Source organism: Gracilinanus agilis, chromosome 2, assembly GCF_016433145.1.
Source record: "Gracilinanus agilis isolate LMUSP501 chromosome 2, AgileGrace, whole genome shotgun sequence".
NCBI classification, from domain to species: domain Eukaryota; kingdom Metazoa; phylum Chordata; class Mammalia; order Didelphimorphia; family Didelphidae; genus Gracilinanus; species Gracilinanus agilis.
The window spans coordinates 213604502-213627093 of NC_058131.1; the positions used below are offsets into that span (position 1 = coordinate 213604502).

General features: G+C 35.8%; 1 protein-coding gene across 1 annotated transcript in view; it reads right to left on the bottom strand.

Annotated features, from left to right (window-relative positions):
- PDIA6 (protein disulfide isomerase family A member 6) overlaps window positions 1–22592 on the bottom strand; it is a 36335-nt gene that overhangs the window by 1302 nt on the left and 12441 nt on the right. Inside the window, exons 4-12 of the mRNA XM_044663639.1 lie at window positions 20323–20449; window positions 18125–18222; window positions 17185–17315; window positions 16653–16767; window positions 12585–12725; window positions 11348–11432; window positions 11146–11218; window positions 5359–5517; window positions 865–961 (exon numbers count right to left, since the gene is read on the bottom strand). Of these exons, the coding sequence (XP_044519574.1) occupies window positions 865–961; window positions 5359–5517; window positions 11146–11218; window positions 11348–11432; window positions 12585–12725; window positions 16653–16767; window positions 17185–17315; window positions 18125–18222; window positions 20323–20449 (1026 nt within the window). The remainder of the gene's footprint in view (window positions 1–864; window positions 962–5358; window positions 5518–11145; window positions 11219–11347; window positions 11433–12584; window positions 12726–16652; window positions 16768–17184; window positions 17316–18124; window positions 18223–20322; window positions 20450–22592) is intronic.

Genomic DNA, 22592 nt, shown 5'->3' on the forward strand with positions numbered 1-22592 from the left:
ATGGCAAAGGAATAGCTTAGCACCTAAATACAACTCCCTTCCTTACAGCCAGGTTAAATACTCATATCACCTCACATTCTGTTCTTTTTATCTCACCCCTTAAACTACCTCTTCCTCTCAACTTCTATATGTGCCTAAATCAAATGGTAGATTAAATATTACAAAATAAGCCTCAAGGACTCTAGTACCATCATACAGTGTCTTGTATATTTCCACTTCAGTCATGGAGAAACAATATATTGATCCATATGTCTCAAAGACGTTATCCTCAAAGTAGTCATTATAACACAACAAATTAAGACAATGGATCAAAGCCATAACATTCCCTGTCAAAGTGTATATAATGTCAGTTGTAAAGGCAGATCTCAGAGGTTAATACCCTCAGTTTAGAGATAAGGAGACTGAGGCAGCCAGGTATCGACTTAAGACAATAGTTGTCAGTATGAGAGGGGGGAGGATTTGAAACTTAAGTCCTCTTTATTCAAGAGTGATGGTGTTTCCCTTGAGAAAACCACCACCTCCCCAACATATTCTGGAGTGGCTAAGTATTGGGTGATGGGGGTAATAATAAAAAAAGCAAATTATCACTACATTTAATATAATAGTTAATACCAAATATTATGGTAAATGATAAGTCTCCAACAAGCATATGATATAGCCAAGATTTCAAGAAGTGATTTAACAAAATAATTAAAATTAGGGTCTATCTAATATTAAGAAAGCAATTGAGTTGGCCTCGATTTCCTCGGCTGGGAAATGGCATATCATCATCTACTTTGCAGGATATATGTAAGAATCAAATGAGTATTTGTGAAGCACTAAGTATAGTGCCTGGCATACAGTAGGCACTATGTAAATGCTTACCTCACCATCTTTGCCATCCCAGGGGGCTACTGTGCTTATTTTAGGGAAAACACCACCGCCTACTGGTGCCGTGGAGCCACGACCAACAGAAAGCTCTCTGTAAAAATAGATAAATGGAAAATGTTAAACCTTTAATTTTAAAAGTATCCTTGAATCCAAAATAGGTAACTTCAACATTCTTAAAGCCTGGAAAAATATACATTTTAGCTCAATTTCCCCGATTACATTTAAATGCAATGACAAATCAGTAGGAAATGAAAATATCCCATTCTTTTAAAATTAAAGTGGCACAATCTCAGGTATTTGCTTTCTAAATATTCATGATTTGGAAAGCAAGGTGGCTCTGGAAAGAATGATTTCACCCTCAAAACTGGGGCTGTGATCATTCTCAAATAACAGATGAAAACAAAACCTTGATTTGTGATTGATGTACAATGTACCTCCTCAGCATAAAGCAACCAGTAAGCATAAATCTATCACATGCTTACCAAGTAGGGGCACGTTTTATGAGAAAAAATAAAGAGCCCTCCTTTCTGCAACATCAGCTGGGATGCCAGGATATACCAGTAGAAGCAGCAGGGTGTATTGTTCAAGTGTTTACGTCAATAAATGTGCAAGTTTGCACCATCTTGGAACAGGCAGAAGATGAAGGAAACCCAGTGAGATGACTGCACGTGGAACAAAGCAGTCTGCTTCTAGTCAGTAGATCCTTAGATCCTATACTCTCCATTGCTTAAGCAATTGACCCCTTTTATGAGGCAAATAATTTTTTTTTTGACAAGCAACTGCAAGGATCATAGCTGACTACAATTTTAGCTCTGGCTTTTTGGTCCCTTCAGTCTCTAAGCCAAGTAGGAGTTAATATGATTATATCATACCATGTCTTTTTATGGACAGTATGAAAGCTCAGCTCAGGAGAAATGGTAAATTTGTCAGTTTTTCAATTCTATCTCTTTGAAAACTTTTCTCTGATCTATCAGGGAAATTACATCAATCTAACTGGTGAGGTTAAAAACCCAGTTTAATGGAAACTATATAGTATATACATTTATCATAAATAATGTCCCAGTGAGCTTTTTCCAGTTTCATTAACAATACTGGAGGTGGAAGGTCCCAAGTTCAAATTCGGCCTCCGACACTTTGTAGCTGGGCAAGTCACTTAACCCCAGCTGCCTAGCCCTTGTTGCTCTTCTGCCTTAGAACCAATACTATGGTGTTTTTAGGAAACCAATCAAATGTTCCTAGGCAGAAAGGTGTGTAGGTAGTCTCTGTTTTCTTCCATTTGCCAAGGCAAAAGGAAGTGATTTATTTAATAAGTCTGAAGGTCTCTTACTATTTTAAGGTAGGGAGTAAGAATGAATGATATCAATAAATTATAGAACCTATCCTATTTAGTGATGGTAAAATATTCAGAAAATAAGATTTGACAGGAAATTCTACAGACAAGCGTACTGAACAAATCAAAAAGCCACTGATGCAATATTGGAAAATGAATTAAAAAATTTAGGTATTACCTTAAAGTAACTAGCATGTATACAGTATTTTAAGGTTTGCAAAGCATTTTATAAATATAGCAGGCCCTTGTTTAATGTGACCAACATGTTCCAAGATCCATCATGTTAAGTTGAAAATGATGTATAATAATGAACTCCATTTTTACTTACTACATGTAATAACAATTTTCCACATTGGTTTTTTGAGGTTGTCATAAGTATCTCAGAACTATCTTGGATCACTGTATTGTTAAGAGTAGCAACCAGTTGGTCATTCTACAATATTGCTGTTACTGTATTCAATGTTCTTATGTAAACCCCGTTCTTAAGTATTTCTTTAAACATGAATAGGCACTTAAATCTCTTCTTAGGCTTACCAGTATTACTCCTCTTGTAGTTTGGAGCCATTATTAATAAGTTAATTAATGAAACAACTGGTTATAAGTGAGAACTATGGAGGTCTGATTAGCAAAAAATGTAATGACTCACTAATGCTTCTCAGAGTGTGATTGGGTGTGAACTGCTATGAGAATAAGTTGCTTGAAAAAAATGGTATGGATTTGGCACATAATTTTAAAAAATTATTTTACATATTTTTCTTTTTTTGATTGCCAATAGTGTATACCTGCATTTTTGTCCATCAAGTTTGTGTAAAATGAGGTCTTACTGCAACCCATTTGATCTTCAGAACAATCAAGGGAAGCAGGCACTATTTATCACCCCTGTTTTACAGATGAGGAAAATGAGGTGGACAGAGGTTAAGTAATTTGCTCTGGATTATATTTCTAGTAAGTGTCCAAGATTGGTTTTGAACTCAGGTCTTCTTAATTCTAGGTCATTCAATGACTTCAGCATTCTATAACCAAATTGATCTAGTAGCCTTGTTCAACCTCTCTTCATTTAAAAATGAACTAAGTCCTCAGAAAGCGTAAATGATCTCTTCAAGACAATAAAGTATATATTATAGCCAGGACCCTAGAGTTCCTAAATCTAAAAATCCTCAGAAGAAAATTATTTCAAGGAACGCATAAACTTGAAGGCAAACTTTGAAGTTTGACAGTTTATAGAGCTCATCATTTTCACCAGTGTTTTACCAAAATGGCAAAGGCCAGAAATTATATTTAGAATTAGGTTTGCTAGCAGAAGTGGACTTTGAAGATTTAAATCAATCATACCTTCTTTTCCACATGAGACACATACACTGAGACTTGTGACAAGGGCCAAGATGCAAACCCAGAGCCCATGACTCCAAATGCTCCTCTTCCTTTACAAAGTTATCAACAATATCTCTTTCAAAATATTTAAACTATGAATTTATAAAAATTTTGAAATTTTTAGGGGCAACTGGGTGGCTCAATGGACTGAGAGTCAGGCGTAGAGACAAGAGGTTTTAGGTTCAAATCTGGCCTCAGACACTTCCTAGTGTGACCCTGGGCAAGTCGCTTAACACCCATTGCCTAGCCCTTACTGCTCTTCTGCCTTAGAACCAATACACAGTCTTGATTCTAAGGTGAAAGGTAAGGGTTAAAAAAAAAGTTTAACTTCTGCCTTCCTCAGTTTCCTCATTTATAAAATGGGGAGAGTAATAGTACCTACCTTGCAGGGTTCTTGTGAGGATCAAGTGAGATAGTATTTGTAAAAAAAGTGCTTAATACTGTGACCAGCTTATAGTAGATGCTATATAAATGCTTATTCTCTTCCCTTCCTTCTGTCCATCTATAACTTTTCTGTCAGGATGATGGTAGTGTGACTGATCTTGAGAACTCTGTACTCAAAGTTTTTCATTGTATTAATCGGAATTCTAAAGGGTTTCAAAATTGCTGGCAGATAGAAAGTGATACATACACATTAACTGCTATTAAAGCACTTTGCAAACCTTAAAGCATTATGTAAATGACAGCTTCTTCTTATTACTTTAATCACTGGGTACTATGACAACATCAGTAGTTAGCATGTGTTTTTGAAATCATGTAAGTGAATCCAGTCAACTAATAAAGATGACTGTAATTTCAGCTTTAATTATTCTATCAATATAAGGTAATAACTGGGGAATGTTTCCAGAGATTTCAGTACAATTCAAACCATAAAACACCCATTTTTATGTATCTACTTTTTGTTATCCCATCTAGTTTTCCTGAAGTCATTAATTGTGTACACACTCTTTAAAATAGGGGTGGGTGGGTGGGGGAGATTTTTCTCAAAATGAGGGACAAACTCAAACTTCAGCAAAGTATGGAAAGAATGGATAGAAGAACAGGAATAGGAGAGCTAGCCGACTTTTTAACACTTCCTAAATAAAATGCTGTTTAGTGTAGATTCATTATTTTTGTTTGAAGTACTGTAAATTCCCTGGCCAGACGCACCCATATTCAAGTAACTAAAGTCCAAAAGCCAAGTTTAATGGAATCCTGATTAGCCAGCTCTGGCCCTTCTGGGTCCCTGGTTCATAATAACTTTGCTTATGGCTAAAAATATCTTTAAAAAAGAAAAAAACAAAATAAAACCTGTTGCCAAGGTAAGGAACATAGGTGGAGAAACTCTTGACTATGAAAAGATTCAATACAAAAGCACATTACTAATGATAAAATTATAATAGCATTTACATAGTGCTTGCTATGTGCCAGACACTGTACTAAGCAATTTACAAACAATACCTCATGATCCCCACAACAGTGAAATAGAATTTCCCCTTAATAGTGGAGGAAACTGAGGAAAACAGTCTAAGTGACTTGCCCAAGGTCACATAGCTAAGTAAGGTCTGAAGACTGGATTTGAGCTCAGATCTTCCTTACTGCAGGCCTGATGTTCTATCCCTTGTGCCACCCAGCTGCCTCTCTAAAATTTACCACTTTAGAATAATCAATACTATTTGAGAGGGAAAGGGTATCAAAAAATAAAGTAAAACACCAACTAATTTAAATATGGGTTGAAATGTTTATTTCATTCATCTTCAAAATTAGCCTACCTCCTCCACTCCCTGCTCCCCCCCCAACCCATTTACCTGAGAAACTCATTGATGCCTTGCTCACTGAAAGATCCTTTCAAAAGAGCAAATTTCATCTTCCGTGTATTGACAGCTGCCATTGCAGGGTATCCAAAACCTCCGATCCCCAGTGCATTCTCAAGCTCATACTGAGCTCCAGCTTCTGTCCACAGCCACCTAGAAAAGAATACTTTCATAGTTTCTTAGGGCACTTGTTATAATCTTGGCTCCAAGTTAAAAAAATAAAAGATCAGTCATTTCTTTAGCACTCTACTTCTACACACAAGAGAGAAAATGACACATATAAAGATATATATTACAGAATATATTAAAAAGAAGTAGAAAATCGAGATAAGAAAGTCTCTTTAAAGGAAGAATCTTTTGAGCTGAGCCTTGATAGGAACAAGGTATTTCATAGGGAAAGCACTCTAGGAATGTGGGTCTGACAGCAGAAAACCACAGAGTTGGTACAAGCAGAATGTCATGTATGGAGAACAAGAGTTAATGTAGTTTGTCTGGATGGACTGTAGTGTCTGAAGGGGAGTATATAATTTACAGTCATAAAAAAGACAGTTTAAACCACACTGGGTAGGGTTTTAAATGCTCAAGAGAGGAGTTTGCATTTTATCCATGATGTGGTATGCATCAGGTACAGTAATCTGGCAACTTTAGAGCATGTTTTGGAAAAAGACTATATGCAAGAAAAACATGATGTTATTGCAACAGACCAAGTGAGAGGTGATTAGGACTGAAGTTAGGAAGGTTGTGACATGAATGAGAAAAGGAGACATATGTGAGATGTTTAGAAGGAATTAATACAACTTGGTAACAGTGGGTTCCTTTGCTAGAAATAGGGACACATCAGGAAAAGTGGGCTTTAAGATGAACTCTACTGAGTTTGAGATGTCTATTCAGTGACAAGTTCAGAGATGAGGGTTGGATATATAGATTTAGGAATCATCTGTATAGAGATCATAACTGAGCTCATGGAAGCTTCTCAGCTCAACCAAGATAAAAGAGAGGACCAGATAGCAGCTAGTAGAGAGAACAAGGACTAGAGTTGGGAGAACCTGGGCTCAAGTCTGGCCTTTGGGCAAGTGACTTAACCCCAACTGCCTAATTCTTTTAGCTTTTCTAAGTCACTGAACTGATACTAAAATGGAAGATAAAGGTTTGAAAAAAAGGTGAGGGCCCAAGTATAGAGGACATGGCCTAGATGCTGCTGTTGAAAAGATGTCAGAAAAAGACTAGTCCAAAAGGTAAGAAATAATTGCAATGGAGCAGCCATGAAAATATGAAGAGAACAGAGAAAATATGAAGAGGTGATCGACAGTGTCAAAAGCTACAAAGGATAAGAAAGATGGGTATCAAAAAAAGGCCATTGGATTTAGCCATAAACATCATAGGATGTTTCCCACTTCTTGGTAGAGGTAATGGGCTAGAGCAGTGATGGGCAAACTATGGCTGTGGGCCAGATGTAGCCCCCTGAAATGTTCTAACCAGCTGTGCATGACATTATTCCTAATCTGACGAATAAAATGAGTAGGATACAACACAATGAAACTTTGGAAGAGTTGCTTTAGAAACAGACTGAAAGATGAACATTTCCTTTCCTTTGGCCCCCTCTTTAAAAAGTTTGCCCATCACTGGGCTAGAGTATATATGGAAGGATAGAGGAGAGGGAAAGGAGTTGGTAAGAAATTAGTGACAAAAAAGAAACAAGAATGTAAATTAAGCAAATTTTTTTTTAAATTTTAAACCCTTAACTTCTGTGTATTGACTTATAGGTGGAAGACTGGTAAGGATAGGCAATGGGGGTTAAGTGACTTGCCCAGGGTCACACAGCTGGGAAGTGTCTGAGGCGGGATTTGAACCTAGGACCTCCTGTCTCTAGGCCTGGCTCTCAATCCACTGAGCTACCCAGCTGCCCCATAAGCAATTTTATAAATACAGGAAAGTAGAAGAGGACAGACAAGCAGGGCAGTTTTGTTATTATTAAGCTAAATTTAATCTGCCTATTAAGTAAACAATGACTGTAATAGAAGTTCAGTTCTTCATACAATATTTTTCTCAGATTTAAAAAAAAGTACTAAAATATACAAATTTTATTGATATTTATCAAGTTCATAATTAAAAAAAAAAAAAAAAAAAAAAGACCTGAACCGAATTGGTAACCTGAGAGAGACTGACTTCAAGTAGAAGCCAAATCTGTATGTAGGGGAGAAATCTGACTGGGAGGTGAGGAAACATAGGCAATTAGAACAGACTTTTTTTCTAGGGCTATTGCTGTAAAAGGGAAAAAAAAATTTAGGATAGAAATAAGTCTACAAGTAGGCAGAAAGGAGCTAGTAGATGAGCGGATGAAAATTAGGAAGAGGGAAACTGTTGGAGATGGGAATTAGGAGTACAGAGGAGCTGACCTTAGCAAGAAGAGGCAATTCATCTTTTCAGTCTGAAGCAAAGGTGAGGATAGGGGAATAATGCTGAGGTGATTTGAAGAGTATGATTGGGTAGGTGAAAGAGTTCATTACAAATGGTCTGATATTTTTCAGTGAAGTATGATGAAATATCTGCTACTTGGAGGGTTAAGACAAGGGGAATATGGGAGAGTTGGTTTGAGAAGAGGAACTTGTAACATCTCCTACCAATTAGTGTAATACTCAATTAGGAATAAATAAAACAATTCACAAGCATCAGTGAGGGCCCAGTTGAGAACAGTTGACTCATGTTCACAATATGACTGTGTTCCTCATCTTCAGTAGCAGCATTCAAACAAGAGTAGAGAAAGCAAATGCTAAGAGTAATCGAGGGTGGAGTTTAGAGAGAGAAATGGCAAGAAGGCAATGAATGGGGTCAGAGATGAAGCGAGCAAAGTGAATAGGTTCATAGAGGAGGGAAAGAACAGGAATAAGTGGAAAGACTGGACATTGTGGCAAATCATAATCTTTAAAATTCTGTTTGAGAGTTCCCTTAACAAAGAGGGGATTTTCAATGGATAGCAAGTGTCCTTTGATGTATAATTTACTGTACTTCTATAAAACTAAAACCCTTTTGATGGACAGTACTTTTCTCAACTACCTTAACAGTGGCTTTCTCATTTTCTTTCTTTAAGGGGAAAAATACAAATATAGACACTATCAAAATGTGGTAATGCTCTTGAACTAAGAAACAATTCAAATCCAGGCTTATGATTTATATTAAGTATATGACTAGGTAAATATTCTCATTTATAATATATGTAAACGTTTCCTCAAAATAGTAGAATAGAAGCAAAAAAGCTTAAATTTCCTACAACAATTTCATTACATTTCACTCATGAAGGAGAGCTAGTGAAAATGTTCAGTCAGACTTGTTTTGTGTAAAGAAAAAAAGGAGGTTGGTGGATACAGAATCAAAGAAAATGTTGTGGGGGAGTAAAGTGAAAGAAGACTAAAAAGGTAGAAAAGACCAGGTTATAAAGGTATTTAAATGCCAAACAGTTAATGTTATACAAGATGTTATGAAGGAAGAAATGAGAGGAATTAGCAAATGTTCAATTATGAGGGTGAGCTGAGAATGCCATCTAAGTTGGAAGTGTGGGTGACTGGGAAGATGGTAATGTCTTCAATAAAAAGGAAACCAGCAAGAAGGGAGGGCTAGAGTGGGAAAGATGAGTTCATTTTTTGACATGTTTGGTTAAAGATATCTATAAGATGGGGCAGCTGGGTACCTTAGTGGATAGTCAGCCCTAGAGACAGGAAGTCCTGGGTTCAACTATGGCCTCAGACATTTACTAGCTGTGAGACCCTGGGGAAGTCACTTAATCCCCACTGTTTTGGGACCAATATTTAGTATTTCTTAGACAATTACTTAAACAGAAAGTAAGAGTGAAAAAAATATCTATATGATATCCAGTTTGAGATGTCTGTTAGGTAGTTGGAGAAGAGAGACAAATAGGTCAGGAGAGGGATTAGGACTAGAAAAATTGACCTGAAAATCTTCAGATGAGAATTTAATTTGTGGAAGATGATGAGATCATCAAGTGAAAGAGTAGAGACAAAGAGAAAATGATTAAGGACAGAGTCTCGGGGGGGACACCAACTAGTTAGCAGGCATGACATAGATGAAGAAAAAACAAAGCAGACTAAAAAGGAAGGAAAACCAGGGATCTAGAAACACCATGAAAACCTAGTGAAAAAAACATCAGAAGAGGGTAACTTGACAGTATCAAAGGCTGCAGAGAAGTCAAGGGTGAGGAATGAGAAAGGGCCCTTAGATTTAGGAATAACTTTGGAGAGCAATTCTCAGTTGAATGCCAAGGTTGGTAGTGACTACAGAGAATTAAAGAGAACAAGGAAAGGAAGTCTCTAATCTCATATACTATAGGGAATACAGTGATCCTATCGAAGAAGTTAGATTCCAGAAACCCCTGGGATAGGTGAAAAATCTGTGAAGTAACAGCGCTATATTTATTTGATTATTTATATTTTTGTTAAGGCTTTATAAATCCTTCCCACTCTCCTATAAACCTTTTTCACCCCTCTTATTAACCTATAGTCACTGAGGCAATCAGCGCCCAGGATACAGTACATAGTGCTGTAATTGGTCACCTTTCATTCCATTAGCCAATAGTGTGCTGTGATAAATGTACCTCTGTGATACAGAATTAGAAGTATGTTTAAAAAATCTGGAATACAGTGAAGCCACGATAAGTGAACCACAATATAGCGTGATGGATGACTGTATACTTGGAAAAATTTAAAGCATTATGTAAATATGAGCTATTATTATATACAGAAGAATGGATGTTTATAGGATTACAAAAACCATTACCTCTCTTCAGTGCTGAAAAGAAATAAGTTGTATTCTTAAGCTCATTTTAGTAATGAAAAACTTAAAACTCAAAGTAGTTAAATGTCTTGCTACTAGTAACACATTCACTAATTGTCAGAACCTCAGCTTTCTAATGACTTTAAACTCAGAGCTTTCTCCACTGTGCTACACTTCTGTCTTAGAGATCATATTGATGAAACATATTATCCATAAAGGCTGTTTAGTCTAAAAGATCTACAGAGGGTAGATTCCATGATCTGCTTTAGCAGTCAAGAGATTCTTCCTTAAGTCCTTAAGGTGAAATTTTGCCTTCATTTTGTTTCAAAGTACCCACAAAGTAGCAATATATTAGAAGCCTCATAATGTTATGATTCAGCTTAAATTGGTACTTTTCTGTAATATGACTTCCTTTATGCTTGAGCATACTTTAGTTTGGAATTTTCAAAAATCGGAACGCTTTAAGTCCAATCAACCTCCCTCTCAACTTAAATTCTTTTACTGAATGGGGAAACTATTTTCTCTCTCTATAGAAGTCTTACTTAGCACCCTAATGACAACCACCACCACTATTATCCTCCCTGGAGCTTGGGATGAGAATCACAATTTGTGTTTTGTGTTAATCTGTTCATAATTTAAAACCACATCATATGGGTCCACTGGACAGTCTCAACTTTTTCAACTAATGATCATTCTATACATGTTCTGTCTATTCCTAATGTATGAACTTTTTGGGGGGAGGATTGATTCTGAAGCTGGCAAATGCAATTTTGCTGAAGCTATTAATTGTCTCAATTAGTAGTGGGGAAAGTGTGTGCATCTTTGCTTTACTCCTATATCTACTGGAAAAGGTTCCAGTGTATTCCAAGAAAGCACTCACTTTTAAAAGATAGATGTAAAACACTAGGAGAAATAAGATCCTAACTATTCAGATAACTTAATGGGAAGACAATATCCAGAAATCCTCTGTGAAAATTGTTAAGATAAAATACTTACCCCCACAATTTCTTTTTGTATTTCTCTGCCAATTTTAGCAGAACTTCTAAGTAAGAATTTCTACCTGCTGCTCCTGTTTTAAACGACAAAATTTATTGAGTTAGAAAGGGAGCAACTTTCTTTCCCCGATTTAAAAACCATTTACAGGATACATTAGCATCAAAGGAAAAGCTGATGGAGGATAAGTTTCTGTTTCTCTTACCAGTATCAAGAATATGAGGCAATACAGCAACTACACAGAGTTGATGTTCTTCACAAGTTTTCTTTGCCACTGCTTCATCAACAATCTGAGCATAATATGGAAACCCATAGTTAATATTATTATATATCAAGTCTTTTTTTTTTTTTTGCCAAATATCACTTAAAGCAATGATGTTCATATACAAAACCCAATAAAAATATTTATGATTTTTAGGTACATCTTTGATCATCAATTATTTTAGTGCAGAAAAGTGAAATGAAGCATTTGAAAAGGCTGTGTACCCAAGAGCAGTGGAATACTATTGTACTTCAAAAATTTAGAATCAAAGGGAATAGAACCCAAGAACGCCTAAGTCACTTCTATATTCTCCATATGCCAGGAAATCAATTTCTGAAATTTCAGCATTAAAAGTACCTTTTATGGCAAGTTCTTTCAATATTTCAATTTACCCAGCAAATATTTATTGAGTGTCTCATATGTGCCAGGCATTGTGTGAGGTGAAATATAAATAAAACAGTTTTTGCTCTTAAGGAGAGTTCTAATGAGGGACAACAACATCTACATGAAGAAGTATAAAACCCATAGTAAATGACAAAGTAATTTTAAAAGGTGTGGAGGAACACAAGACAGCTGTAACTTGAAGGAAACTAAGGATTCCATGAAAGAGGGAGGACATTCTAGGTATAAGGGACAATCTGTGCAAACCCACGAAATTGAAAATGTCATTTATAGTAAGCAGAAAATAGTTTAGTTATAACATAATATGCCTGAGAAGGAGTAATGCAGAATCATATTGGAAAGAAAAGGCTAGTGCCAAAAAGGAATTTCTACCTGTTATTTTATCTAATAGAGAAAATAGGGAGCCAATGAAACTTTTTTGAGCAGGAAATTGGCATAATCAGAACTTTTGTTTGAAAAATAACAATTTAGCAGCTGTGTGGAGGATAGATTGAAGAAGGGATACTGAAGACATTGGAGATCATTTAGGAGGCTACTTCAATTGTCCAGAAAAGAGGTCATGTGGACCTGAACTAGGGTAGTAAATATATGAGCAGGGAGGAAGGAATGGATGTAGATGTCCTAGATAAAGAACTGACAAGACTTGCAAAATAACTGAATATGGAGGAAAGAAAATAATTAGTTGAGTATGAGATTGCAAAATTACAGTGAGAGATGACATTAATATAAAATATTCTGTATTAATAAACTGAGGCAGAGGGGGGAAAACACAATGTACCTCAAGGAGCTCAGGTGGTGGGGCATTATCAGAAAATAAATCTAGAGCATGGGAAACTATGTCAGATCTTGTCCTCCCACCACTATAATCCATAGGTGGTTCTCCTTTCTGGAAAATCTTGATTGTGGGAAATCCTCCAATCTACAATAAAATGTAGAATTATAAATTCTCTTTAACCAGAGTAAGATAAAAAGAAATTAATTACTTTTCATCATTTCTAAGACTGTTTTTTTAACTTACTAAAAAAACAAAAACAAAAACAAAAAACAGAAATTTTGCCTTCATTTTGTATCCAGTAAAGCAGTGGTTGGCAACATATGGTTCTCGAGCCATATCTGGCTCCACCTGCAGAGCCCCAGGATGCACCCCAGGGGGCCCTTCAGCCCCCACCCCATATTCCAGCACCTTCCCCCTCCATCCTTCTCCTTCCGCAGGCGTTTATGGCTCTCACGGCCAAAAAGGTTGCCGACCATTGCATTAAAGTATCCACAAAGTAGCAATACATTAGACTTCCTTTAGGCTTGAACAAGCTTTTTTAGTTTGGAATTTTCAGTAATAATCGAATAATTCAAGAGTATTTTTAATAACTGAAGAAATCAATTAAAATTACAATTTGTTATTACAATTAAAAGCACTACACATGCCTCAAAACATAGCTACTGATTTATGTGTTTGAAAGCATTTGTATGGACAAGTTGAGGAGATGGGAGTGTGGAATAAAACAGGACTATAAAAACATTCATTTCTAAGTACAAGTCAAAATTGATCATATTCATCAGTAGTCTTTGGGTGCTTTGGGAAACTAGTACTTTCATGAGAATTTCACTCCTCTAGCTAAATGGTCAGAAATAAATAAATCCTAGGGTATTTGTACTAGACATATTTCAAATAATTTAAATGACTATCTACTCGATATGTACATATTACATATGTATTATCTATTATATGTCTGTATTATATATATATATTATCTACTATGTGCTATAATATGAAAATTGGCCTGCATGTTTTAAAATGTCAGGATTTTAATACTAGCAATTAATTGTGCTGAACCATCCACTCTTTCACCAATCTTCACATCAAATAAAGCGGCAAGTAACAATGGTCCTAAGTCTACTGATATTTCAATACAATATACCCAAATGAGGAAAAACATGAGTTAATAATAGTCCTAAGGCTGCCTGACATTTCAATACAATATATCCAAATCAGGAAAAACATGAATATCACAATCATTACTATATAGCCCATATCGACATTTTTACATGTAAAACAAGGAAGATTTAAATATCTGATTCTATTCTTACCCTCAGCAAGTTTCACCTATTTAAAAAAAAAAAACAAACCCTATCTTCCATCTTGGAATCAATATTGGTTCCAAGGCAGAAGAGTGGTAAGGGCTAGGCAATGGGGGTTAAGTGACTTGCCCAGGGTCACACAGCTAGGAAGTGTCTGAGGCCATATTTGAATCTAGGACCTCCTGTCTCTAGGCCTGGCTCTCAATCCACTGAGCCACCCAGCTGCCCCCAGTTTCATCTATTTTTGAACTTCTTATTTTTCATTAAAGAACACTAACTCAACCTATTACTACACATTAATCAGTGATAAAGGTCATTAGAACTCAGATGTTCCAATTTTCTTCCTTTCCTTGGGTAACAAGTTTCTAAGAAATAACAAAGGTTATATACGTATGAAAGTTGCTGGGACTCCTGGGACACTGGGTAAATCTGTCCACTGCAGAGAGTCCGGGGAAGAATATAGAGAAATGCTAAACTTCTAGGAAAATGGGAGGCAAACTACCTAGCTTACCTTTAGCAAAAGCCAAAAGTTCACAACAAACTGAACAATGACAATGATCAAGAAATATCATGAGAAACCAATGACTTTTTCCATTCTAAGACAACACAAAAAAATCATTCCAGTGACAACAGAAAACTGCCAGCAAAACTAAAACTAGCACAGCAAACTCATCTCAATATCAGAGAAGGGCCAGGGCCAAGTATAGTCTTTCCCAGGTTAACAGAAAAACTCAGTCAGAACCAGGATGGGTGCCAGTGAGCAACAGAAAGCAGTGACCAGCATGAGATATTACAATGCTTATATGGGGAAAGCCCATGTCCTTAGCATTCTGTTCTAAGATATCAGATCCTAAAGATCCAGTTGTCTGAATCTCAAAGCCAAAGTAAATGAGTGAGTGATTGCATGTGTGTCTAACTCTAAGAAGAAGCAGTCGGTGCAGGAATGAATCCAGGTTGAGAACAGAAAGGACCTACTACCCTACCTAAAGGTGCAGGAGGGAGAGGAGTCTGGTCTTAATTAACACAAAGCCCCAATTCAATAACTGAAACTAAAAAAAAAAGTAAACAAAATAAAATTACTAACCAGTATCAAAAATTACTGCAAATCTAGAGGAAAAGAAGTAAAAAAAAAAGTTTTCAGTAGGGACTACATGAAAACTTAGAAGTCTAACAAAAAGGTAAAAAATGAAATAAAAGTTCTTAGAAGGAGAATAGTTTAGAAGAGAGCAGGTTAAGTTTGACTCAAGTAAAGGGACTCCCCGAAAACTAGAATAGATGACATAGAAGTCAATGATTCCATGGGACAGTATAAAATTAGGACAAAAAGTGGAAAATTTTGGAAAATATCTGATATTCAATCAAGACAACTAACCTAAAAAACAGGTCAAGGAGAGATAATTTAAGGGTTGTCTTCCTTCATAATTACCAAGAAAAGAAAAACAAACTCCATACCCCACCAGTGGTAAGAAGCTAATTTTTCCTTTAAATTGACTTTTTCCAACTCTAGCTACCAAAATTTGATTACCCACCCCTACTGGCATATTTATCTAGTTCAAAATTTGAGAAGGGGAGGAAGGGAGTAGACTGATGTCACTACAGTTTTGCATTAGATTTCTTAATCTCTGTCATTGTTCAATTTGTTATGAACTTTTGGGTTTTGCTGGAGGTAGGTTAGGAAAATGCTTCCCATTTTCCCAGAAGTTCAGCACTTCTCTCTATTCTGCAGTGGGCAGATTTAGGCAATGACTCATGCACCCCAGCACATTTCAAACCAAATTTTCATTTAATGTCCTGTAAAGAAAATGGATGTCATTTGTGAAGTCTGGGAATAATGTTTATGGAATAAAATAATTTTAATTTGAGGTGACAGATAAAAGCTTTAATTTTCATTGAGTCATTTGAACTATCTGGGTCATTTTAATCTACACAACAAAGAGATTATATTAGATGATCTCTAGGATTCCTTCTACTTCTAAAATTCTATGATTCATAGGTCTTTGTTTCCTTTTCCACAATGGGCAGAAGATAAAATAAGTAAACACCACAATGCTGCTATTTAATTAAAAGGCTTCTGAATTGGCTGGGAGTAATGCTAAGTCAGGGGGCATGAAGAATAAACTAAAAATGGGACTGTAGCAATAGAGAAAATCATGGCTCATTTTAGGCCCTGAGCAGCTACCATAAAGGATTATGGTAAAAACCTTAGCTGCTACACTATCTGGCATAGCTAATTAACCTATTTTAACTGCTGAATTTTCAGTTTCGATTCCTCATTTAGTAAAACCCCAGCTCCTTGTGGGTCAGGTTATATTGACGACTTTGTCATTTTATTCATGTAAATACCTCCTCCAATAATACTCATTCAGGCAACTGTTCACACTTCTTCACAAATTAGATACAGGGTCTTACCCCAATTTGCTAAAGAGTCTTCCATGTTCTTTTACAGTGGGAAATATAGCTGATGTTAAAACAAACTGTTAAGATTTATTTAAAAACAAAGAACCTGTTGATATTTTTCATCTTTCGTTAGCAAATATGTTACATAAAAAGTTCAACTGGAAGGAAGTACAGTGAAAAATAGTACTATTGAGAGAGTTAGAAGACTTGGATTCAAGTACCAGATCTTATTAGCTATGAATATCATTGAGTCTCTAGGTTTCTGTTTTTTCACCCTTAAAATGAAGGGTTTGGACTATATGGTTCCTCAGGTCCTCTTATAATTCTTAAAATTCAATGGTTCTGTAATCAGACTTAAAACTTAAATACTCACCCCATATCGGCTAGTCAATGCCTGATTTACTGTAGCATCTACAGCAGCTAGCTTTACTTTTCCTTTTGTCTGTTCCTTTACTTCTGTGGCTGCAGCTGCCCATTCAGGTTCTAAGCTATAGGAATAAAATAGCTTTATATTATATGTCACTCTCAGTGATTAGCAATATTTACTCTCATGCTATTTTTTAATATAATTCAGATGAAGCAGACCTTGGAAATGACTCATTTTAGCTACTCTCCCTCCCCCAGATAAAATCCTATTCTCTAAGGTCCCTGAAAGAAAACAGGAGACACACAAAAAGAAAAATGCATTCCTTTTCCTTCAGGTTCCACATTCCATACCTACGTGCTACACCATTACACTATCCTATAATAAACCTCAGATGTTTGAAAGTCTGATAACAGATTGAGTTCTTTGTCAAGACAGTTCTAAATTTATTTGAGTAAGAAGCTTTAGACTTGAGCTAGACAAGTAGATTAAAACAAGCATTTAAAACAAGAAGAGGGTAAAAACTAATTGTCCAACTTACTTTTTGCAATGCCCACACCAAGGAGCATAAAACTCCACCAACCAAACATCATCACTGTCAAGTACATTTTTATCAAAAGTGTCATCTGTCAGTTCAATCACATCCTTCTTGCCTGAACCTTCACTTCGACTCTGTAAAATCAAAATACATCCAAACCTTGGTTACAACTTGGGAATAAGATTCAGGGCAACAAATGTAATTCCATATGTAAATTTTAAGAAATGATCACATACTCCTGAAAGGTGTTTTATTTTTTACAATTCAAGTGTGAAATGAATAAAAACAGGTTTTTCTAGTGTATTAAAAACTTAATAGAATAATGTGACCGCACACATACTTTTTAAAGAATTGCATATACACACATATTCTTCCATATAGTCTAGAAGTTGAAACTTCAATATTCTCACTTTCTTGGAATGAAGAGTTTAAACAAAATTTAAAATGGAAACCCGCTTATGATTAGATGAAAAATGGTTAAATGAACTGTGATATTTGAATGCAGTGAAATATAATTTCACCACAAGAAGTGAGGAATGAGGAATTTAAGAAACACAGAAGAACTGCATGAAGTGATACAAAATGAAGTGAGTAGAAAAATAAAGCAAAATGACTAATAAATCTAGCACCCTCAGCACTATGTAATTATTCTGACTGATCTTGGACTCACAGTAGATAAGGAAATACATCCCCACCTTCTGATAGAGGATTGGGAGGCTATGGGTATAGAATATTTTTGACTTGTAGTACTGCTTAATTTGTAAAGAGTAGTAGTAACAAAAGAAGAGGTAGAAAATTATTCATGCAAATGTCAATGTAAGTATAAGTAAAAGCTAACAAGGAAAGAGCAATTGATTTAGTGAGAGAGGAAACAAAAAGGTATCTAAACAAAATAGCACCAACAAAACGTTTAAAGTTAACAAAAATAAATAAAAAGTCTTACAGAACTATATCCACCACTTCTTCCGCCAAGGCGTTCCTTTACCAGTTGTCGTAAAGAACTAAGGGCAGCATCTACAATAGCTTCACCAGTTCTACCACCTAAATGGAAAACAAATGTAGAATGGTGAATATTTATACATCATAGAAAAAGAAGTTGGCATTTTGAAAACTGATGTGTTTTGGTGTTAACAATTACCTTTTAATATAAAAAGTACAGTCCTTATTTTAAATCATTCTACTAATTCAATGCTATGACTTATGCTTTTTTTTTAAGGCTTTTCTTGTCCACAGTTTAATAGTGATGACAAAAGCATGTGCAATTTCCCTTATGTCATCTACTTTAAGATGTTGTCAGACAAAGTACAATCTAAAAGTGAAAAATATTTACATGCTAAAAGAATGGTTTTTGGGGGCAGACAGCTGGCTCAGTGGATTGAGAACTAGGCCTCGAGGCAGGAGGTTCAAATCTGGTCTCAGACACTTCCTAGCTATGTGGCCCTGGTCAGGTCACTTAACCCCCATTGCCTAGCCCTTACCGCTCTTCTGCCTTGGAACCAATACACAGTATTGATTCTAAGATGGAATATAAGAGTTTTTTAAAAAATGGTTTTTCTTGCTATTAGATATAAAGAATTAAAAAACGTGTAACACTCCTAGAGAGTTACCATATCTACCTTTTTCAAATAATATATAGAAGAAAACAAGTAATTTAATTTAAAGGAAAAAAGTTAGAAAATTATGCAAGTGTTAATATACAATGATACAGATCCTTAAAGAGCCTACTCATCACATTTGACATAAAACAACTTTTCATAGATGTTGCCACAACAGAAGTCCTACTGGCTTCCCCGCAAGGTTCATTCCAGCTTTAAATTCTATGAACTTTAGAAGGGAGATTAGACTTAGATGTACCAGACTGTTTGGCAAAATGCATGAATATCAGGAAGAAACTGACCAAAGTGTTACTAGAAATTGAAATAGTATAAAGTATTTGTATACTTAAGTATAGTATAAAGTTTTAAAGTTTTGAAATTTTGAAAACTACCATGCCATTTGTAATACTTAGTTGGGGAAATGGATAAAATTTGGGGTTAGTTTCTTTTTTTTCCCTTTAGAGGTTCTATTTTATTAGCATTGATAAAATGGTTACTTTTTTATGTTGATATCAACTGTTTTTGGAGTTTCAGATACAAGTTTGGATTGGTTAACAACTGTCATTTCTTTTTTCCCTCCATTATCATCACTGTCACTTTATTTTTTAAAACCAATTACATGTAATAAATTTCCACATAAGTTTTCTAAACTTATATGATCCAAATTGTTTCCCTCCTTTCTTCCTCCCCCCCCTCCCCCCGGAGCATGGCAAGCATGTTCAAAAACAAACAATATGGAATAATACATGCATAATTCAGATCAAATCACCTAACAGCATCAGGCAGGGGAAGGAAAAGGAGGGAGATAAGTTCGATCATATAAATTTGGAAAACTTGTGTAGAAATTTATTACATGTAATAGATTTTTTAAAAAATTATATATCTACAGAATTTTCCTGGATCATTATATGGCCAATAGGCAAGTCTATCACATTTGATCCATTCCACAATATTGCTGTCACTATGCACAATGTTGTCCTGGTTCTGCTTATTTCATTCTATATCATTTCACACAGGGAATGTTTCAATTTCTCATTGTACCCTTGGCATAAAGTAGGCACTTAATACTTATTGAACATGCTAATTTGTAGTTTTCAAACTTAAGGAAATTATTCTCGATTGCCTAGGGGGTCCTCCCTTTCCTTCCTCAAGAATTCTTATTCATTCTTCAGAGTCCAGTTCAAATGTCACCTATTCCCTGATCCTAATCCCTACAAAGTATCTCTGCTGTGCCCTCTAATGGTACTTTGTTTTCATTATCAACAATATATGTTACGCTAGTTAACGCAGATGGCTAAAATGTAAGCTCTGTAAATATTTGAAATGGAATGTCCTTTTATACATGCCATTTCCCCTGTTTCCAGTAGGAGGAGAAATAAGGTATTTATATAGAGAGGCAGAAGAGGGACACATGCATCTTAGTTACTGGATATGACATGAGAAAGTCAAGTGAGAAGCACTCAACAGTCTAAGGCCACTGATTTTCCAATGACAATGTAATGGTTATTTAAAATCCGTTTAAAATTGTAGCAAAATAAATCCTTACCCTGGTAATCTTCTGGTCTATTTTTGTTGGATCCAAATATCTTAATAGTGGGAAATCCTTGGACTCCATACTGTCCACCTAGGGACTGATGTTTATCTGCATCAACTGCACCAACTTTTACTATATCCTGTTGAAATTCAAGTAAATATTATTTTGTACTCATACTTCACAAACACAGACTTGCTTTTTCTGGATTTCCTAGAACAGAGTCAAAAGCATGATTTCACTATCTTGCTCAAAAATGAATATTTTCCATATAAATTTTACAACTGCTTTCATAAAAAAAATCTTTTAAAACAAGTTGTGATATCAAAGTCTAAAATATAATAACACCGGGGCAACTAGGTGGCTCAGTGGATTCAGAAGATCCTGGGTTTTGGCTGCAGATATTTTCAGACATTTTCCTAGCTGTGTGACACTTGGCAAGTCACTTAACCCCAATTACCAACTGCCCTTCTGTCTTGCAACTGATACTTAGTATTGATTCTAATACAGAAGGTATGACTTACTGGGAAAAAAAAATCCAACTGCCCACATTAACATTTTTTGTCTGGTCAAATGACAAATGCAGGTGCTCATTGAATTTCTCAGAATCATAAATGTTATGCACTTGACTGTGTGTATCCCAGTTACTTTATAGTATAACATTCCCTACCCATTTGGATATCTGGTTTATTAGGACCATTTCTAGAATAAAAAAGAATCAAGAATGGTGGAAAAGTCCATGAGTGAGGAATAGGAGGACTGGATCAAAAAAGGAGTCTCGGCACTAGAGTAAATGAGGAAGGGAGCCAAAAATGTAATAGCAGGCTTAACAGAAGTGGGAACCATAAGCAGATCCAAAGAGGTAAAGATGGAATTCTTTTATCTTAATTTCTTCAATTTTTCCACTTGGTGGTAGTTGTCCTTCATACTCAAAGAGGACCAAAATGACACCACTGGGTCTTTTGACTCAATATAAATTGGATTTAAGTGAAGCAAAGCTATCATCCCAGTCATTAAAGTCCAGTGGTAAGAAAAAAGTCAGGACTACTAGAGATGATCCAGGATGTAGTGGATGATTTTTAGTTTCTTCAATGTCTAATCAAGCTCTAAATGCTTATATAGAGCCTCCTTCTGCTGCTTTTCATGGCCATGGGAACAAATTCTTCTCATTCACTTCTTCTGACAAGGGAAGTCTTCACTTGCCTGGGGTAGACACACCCCTCACTCGCTGATGAGTTTGAGGCCTGTTGATTATCTTCAACCTGGTTTAGCCCACTTGCCAAGATGGTTTAAACAGGTCGTGGCCATTATGCATATTACAGCTTCTTGGAATCATAAGTGAGAGCCTTAGGAAGCAGGCAGATACCAAAGGAGGAGAGCAGCTCAGAAAAACTCAGCAAGCCCTTACATCAAGTTGTCCCTGAATGCCCTGTCCACCACTAGTGAAGCTAAATGAAATAGCTACAGAAGATTCTACAGTTCAGACAACTCAATTCAGTTAAATAAACTTAATGCTACTATATGCAAGGTACAATGCTACATATCCTTGGATAAGAGAAAGTGATTTGCCCAAAGGTACACAGAGTTAACACTATTAAAGCCAGGATATTAATTAGGTTATCTGATTAAATCCATTTCTGCCCCCACAAAATCACATGAATGAAATATAATAATGACACGAGGGGGCACAGACTGGCAAATGAGCAACTCGAGGAGAGAAGGATCAAGAAAAGCTTAATTTCATGGAATTGGTGGCATCTGTGCCTACCCTGCAAGGAAAAAAAGGTATTTTAACAGGTGTCGAGAGGAATAGGGGATATAAGTTTTAGGGATAGGGGATAATGAGCACCAATGTGTATTCAGCTTACCTATAAGAAAAGAAAAGATAACACGAAGTGAAGTAGTATGAAATAAAGCTGAAAAAGTGGCTGAGGTCACACTAAGATAGGCCATGGATGGATTTCCTTTTTTTTTTTAGCCTGCAGGCAATGGGAAGCACCAAAAGCATTTATTCAATTTCTGTACTAGGAAGATAACTTTAGCAGTAATCTAAAGGATGAATGGGATTATTAGAGTATTAATCTACACTAGTTGAATTTAATATTAAATATTTACTTGAAAAAGGAGAAGAGACACTAGAGAGAATGGTTAGGAAACTACTGTAAAAGTCCAAGTGACAGGTAATTGAGAACCAAATTTAGGAAAGAAAGGAAAAGGAGGATATGGATACAAGATTTTGTGACAGAATTACTAAGTGGATTGAAAGGTAAGAAGAAATGAGGGAT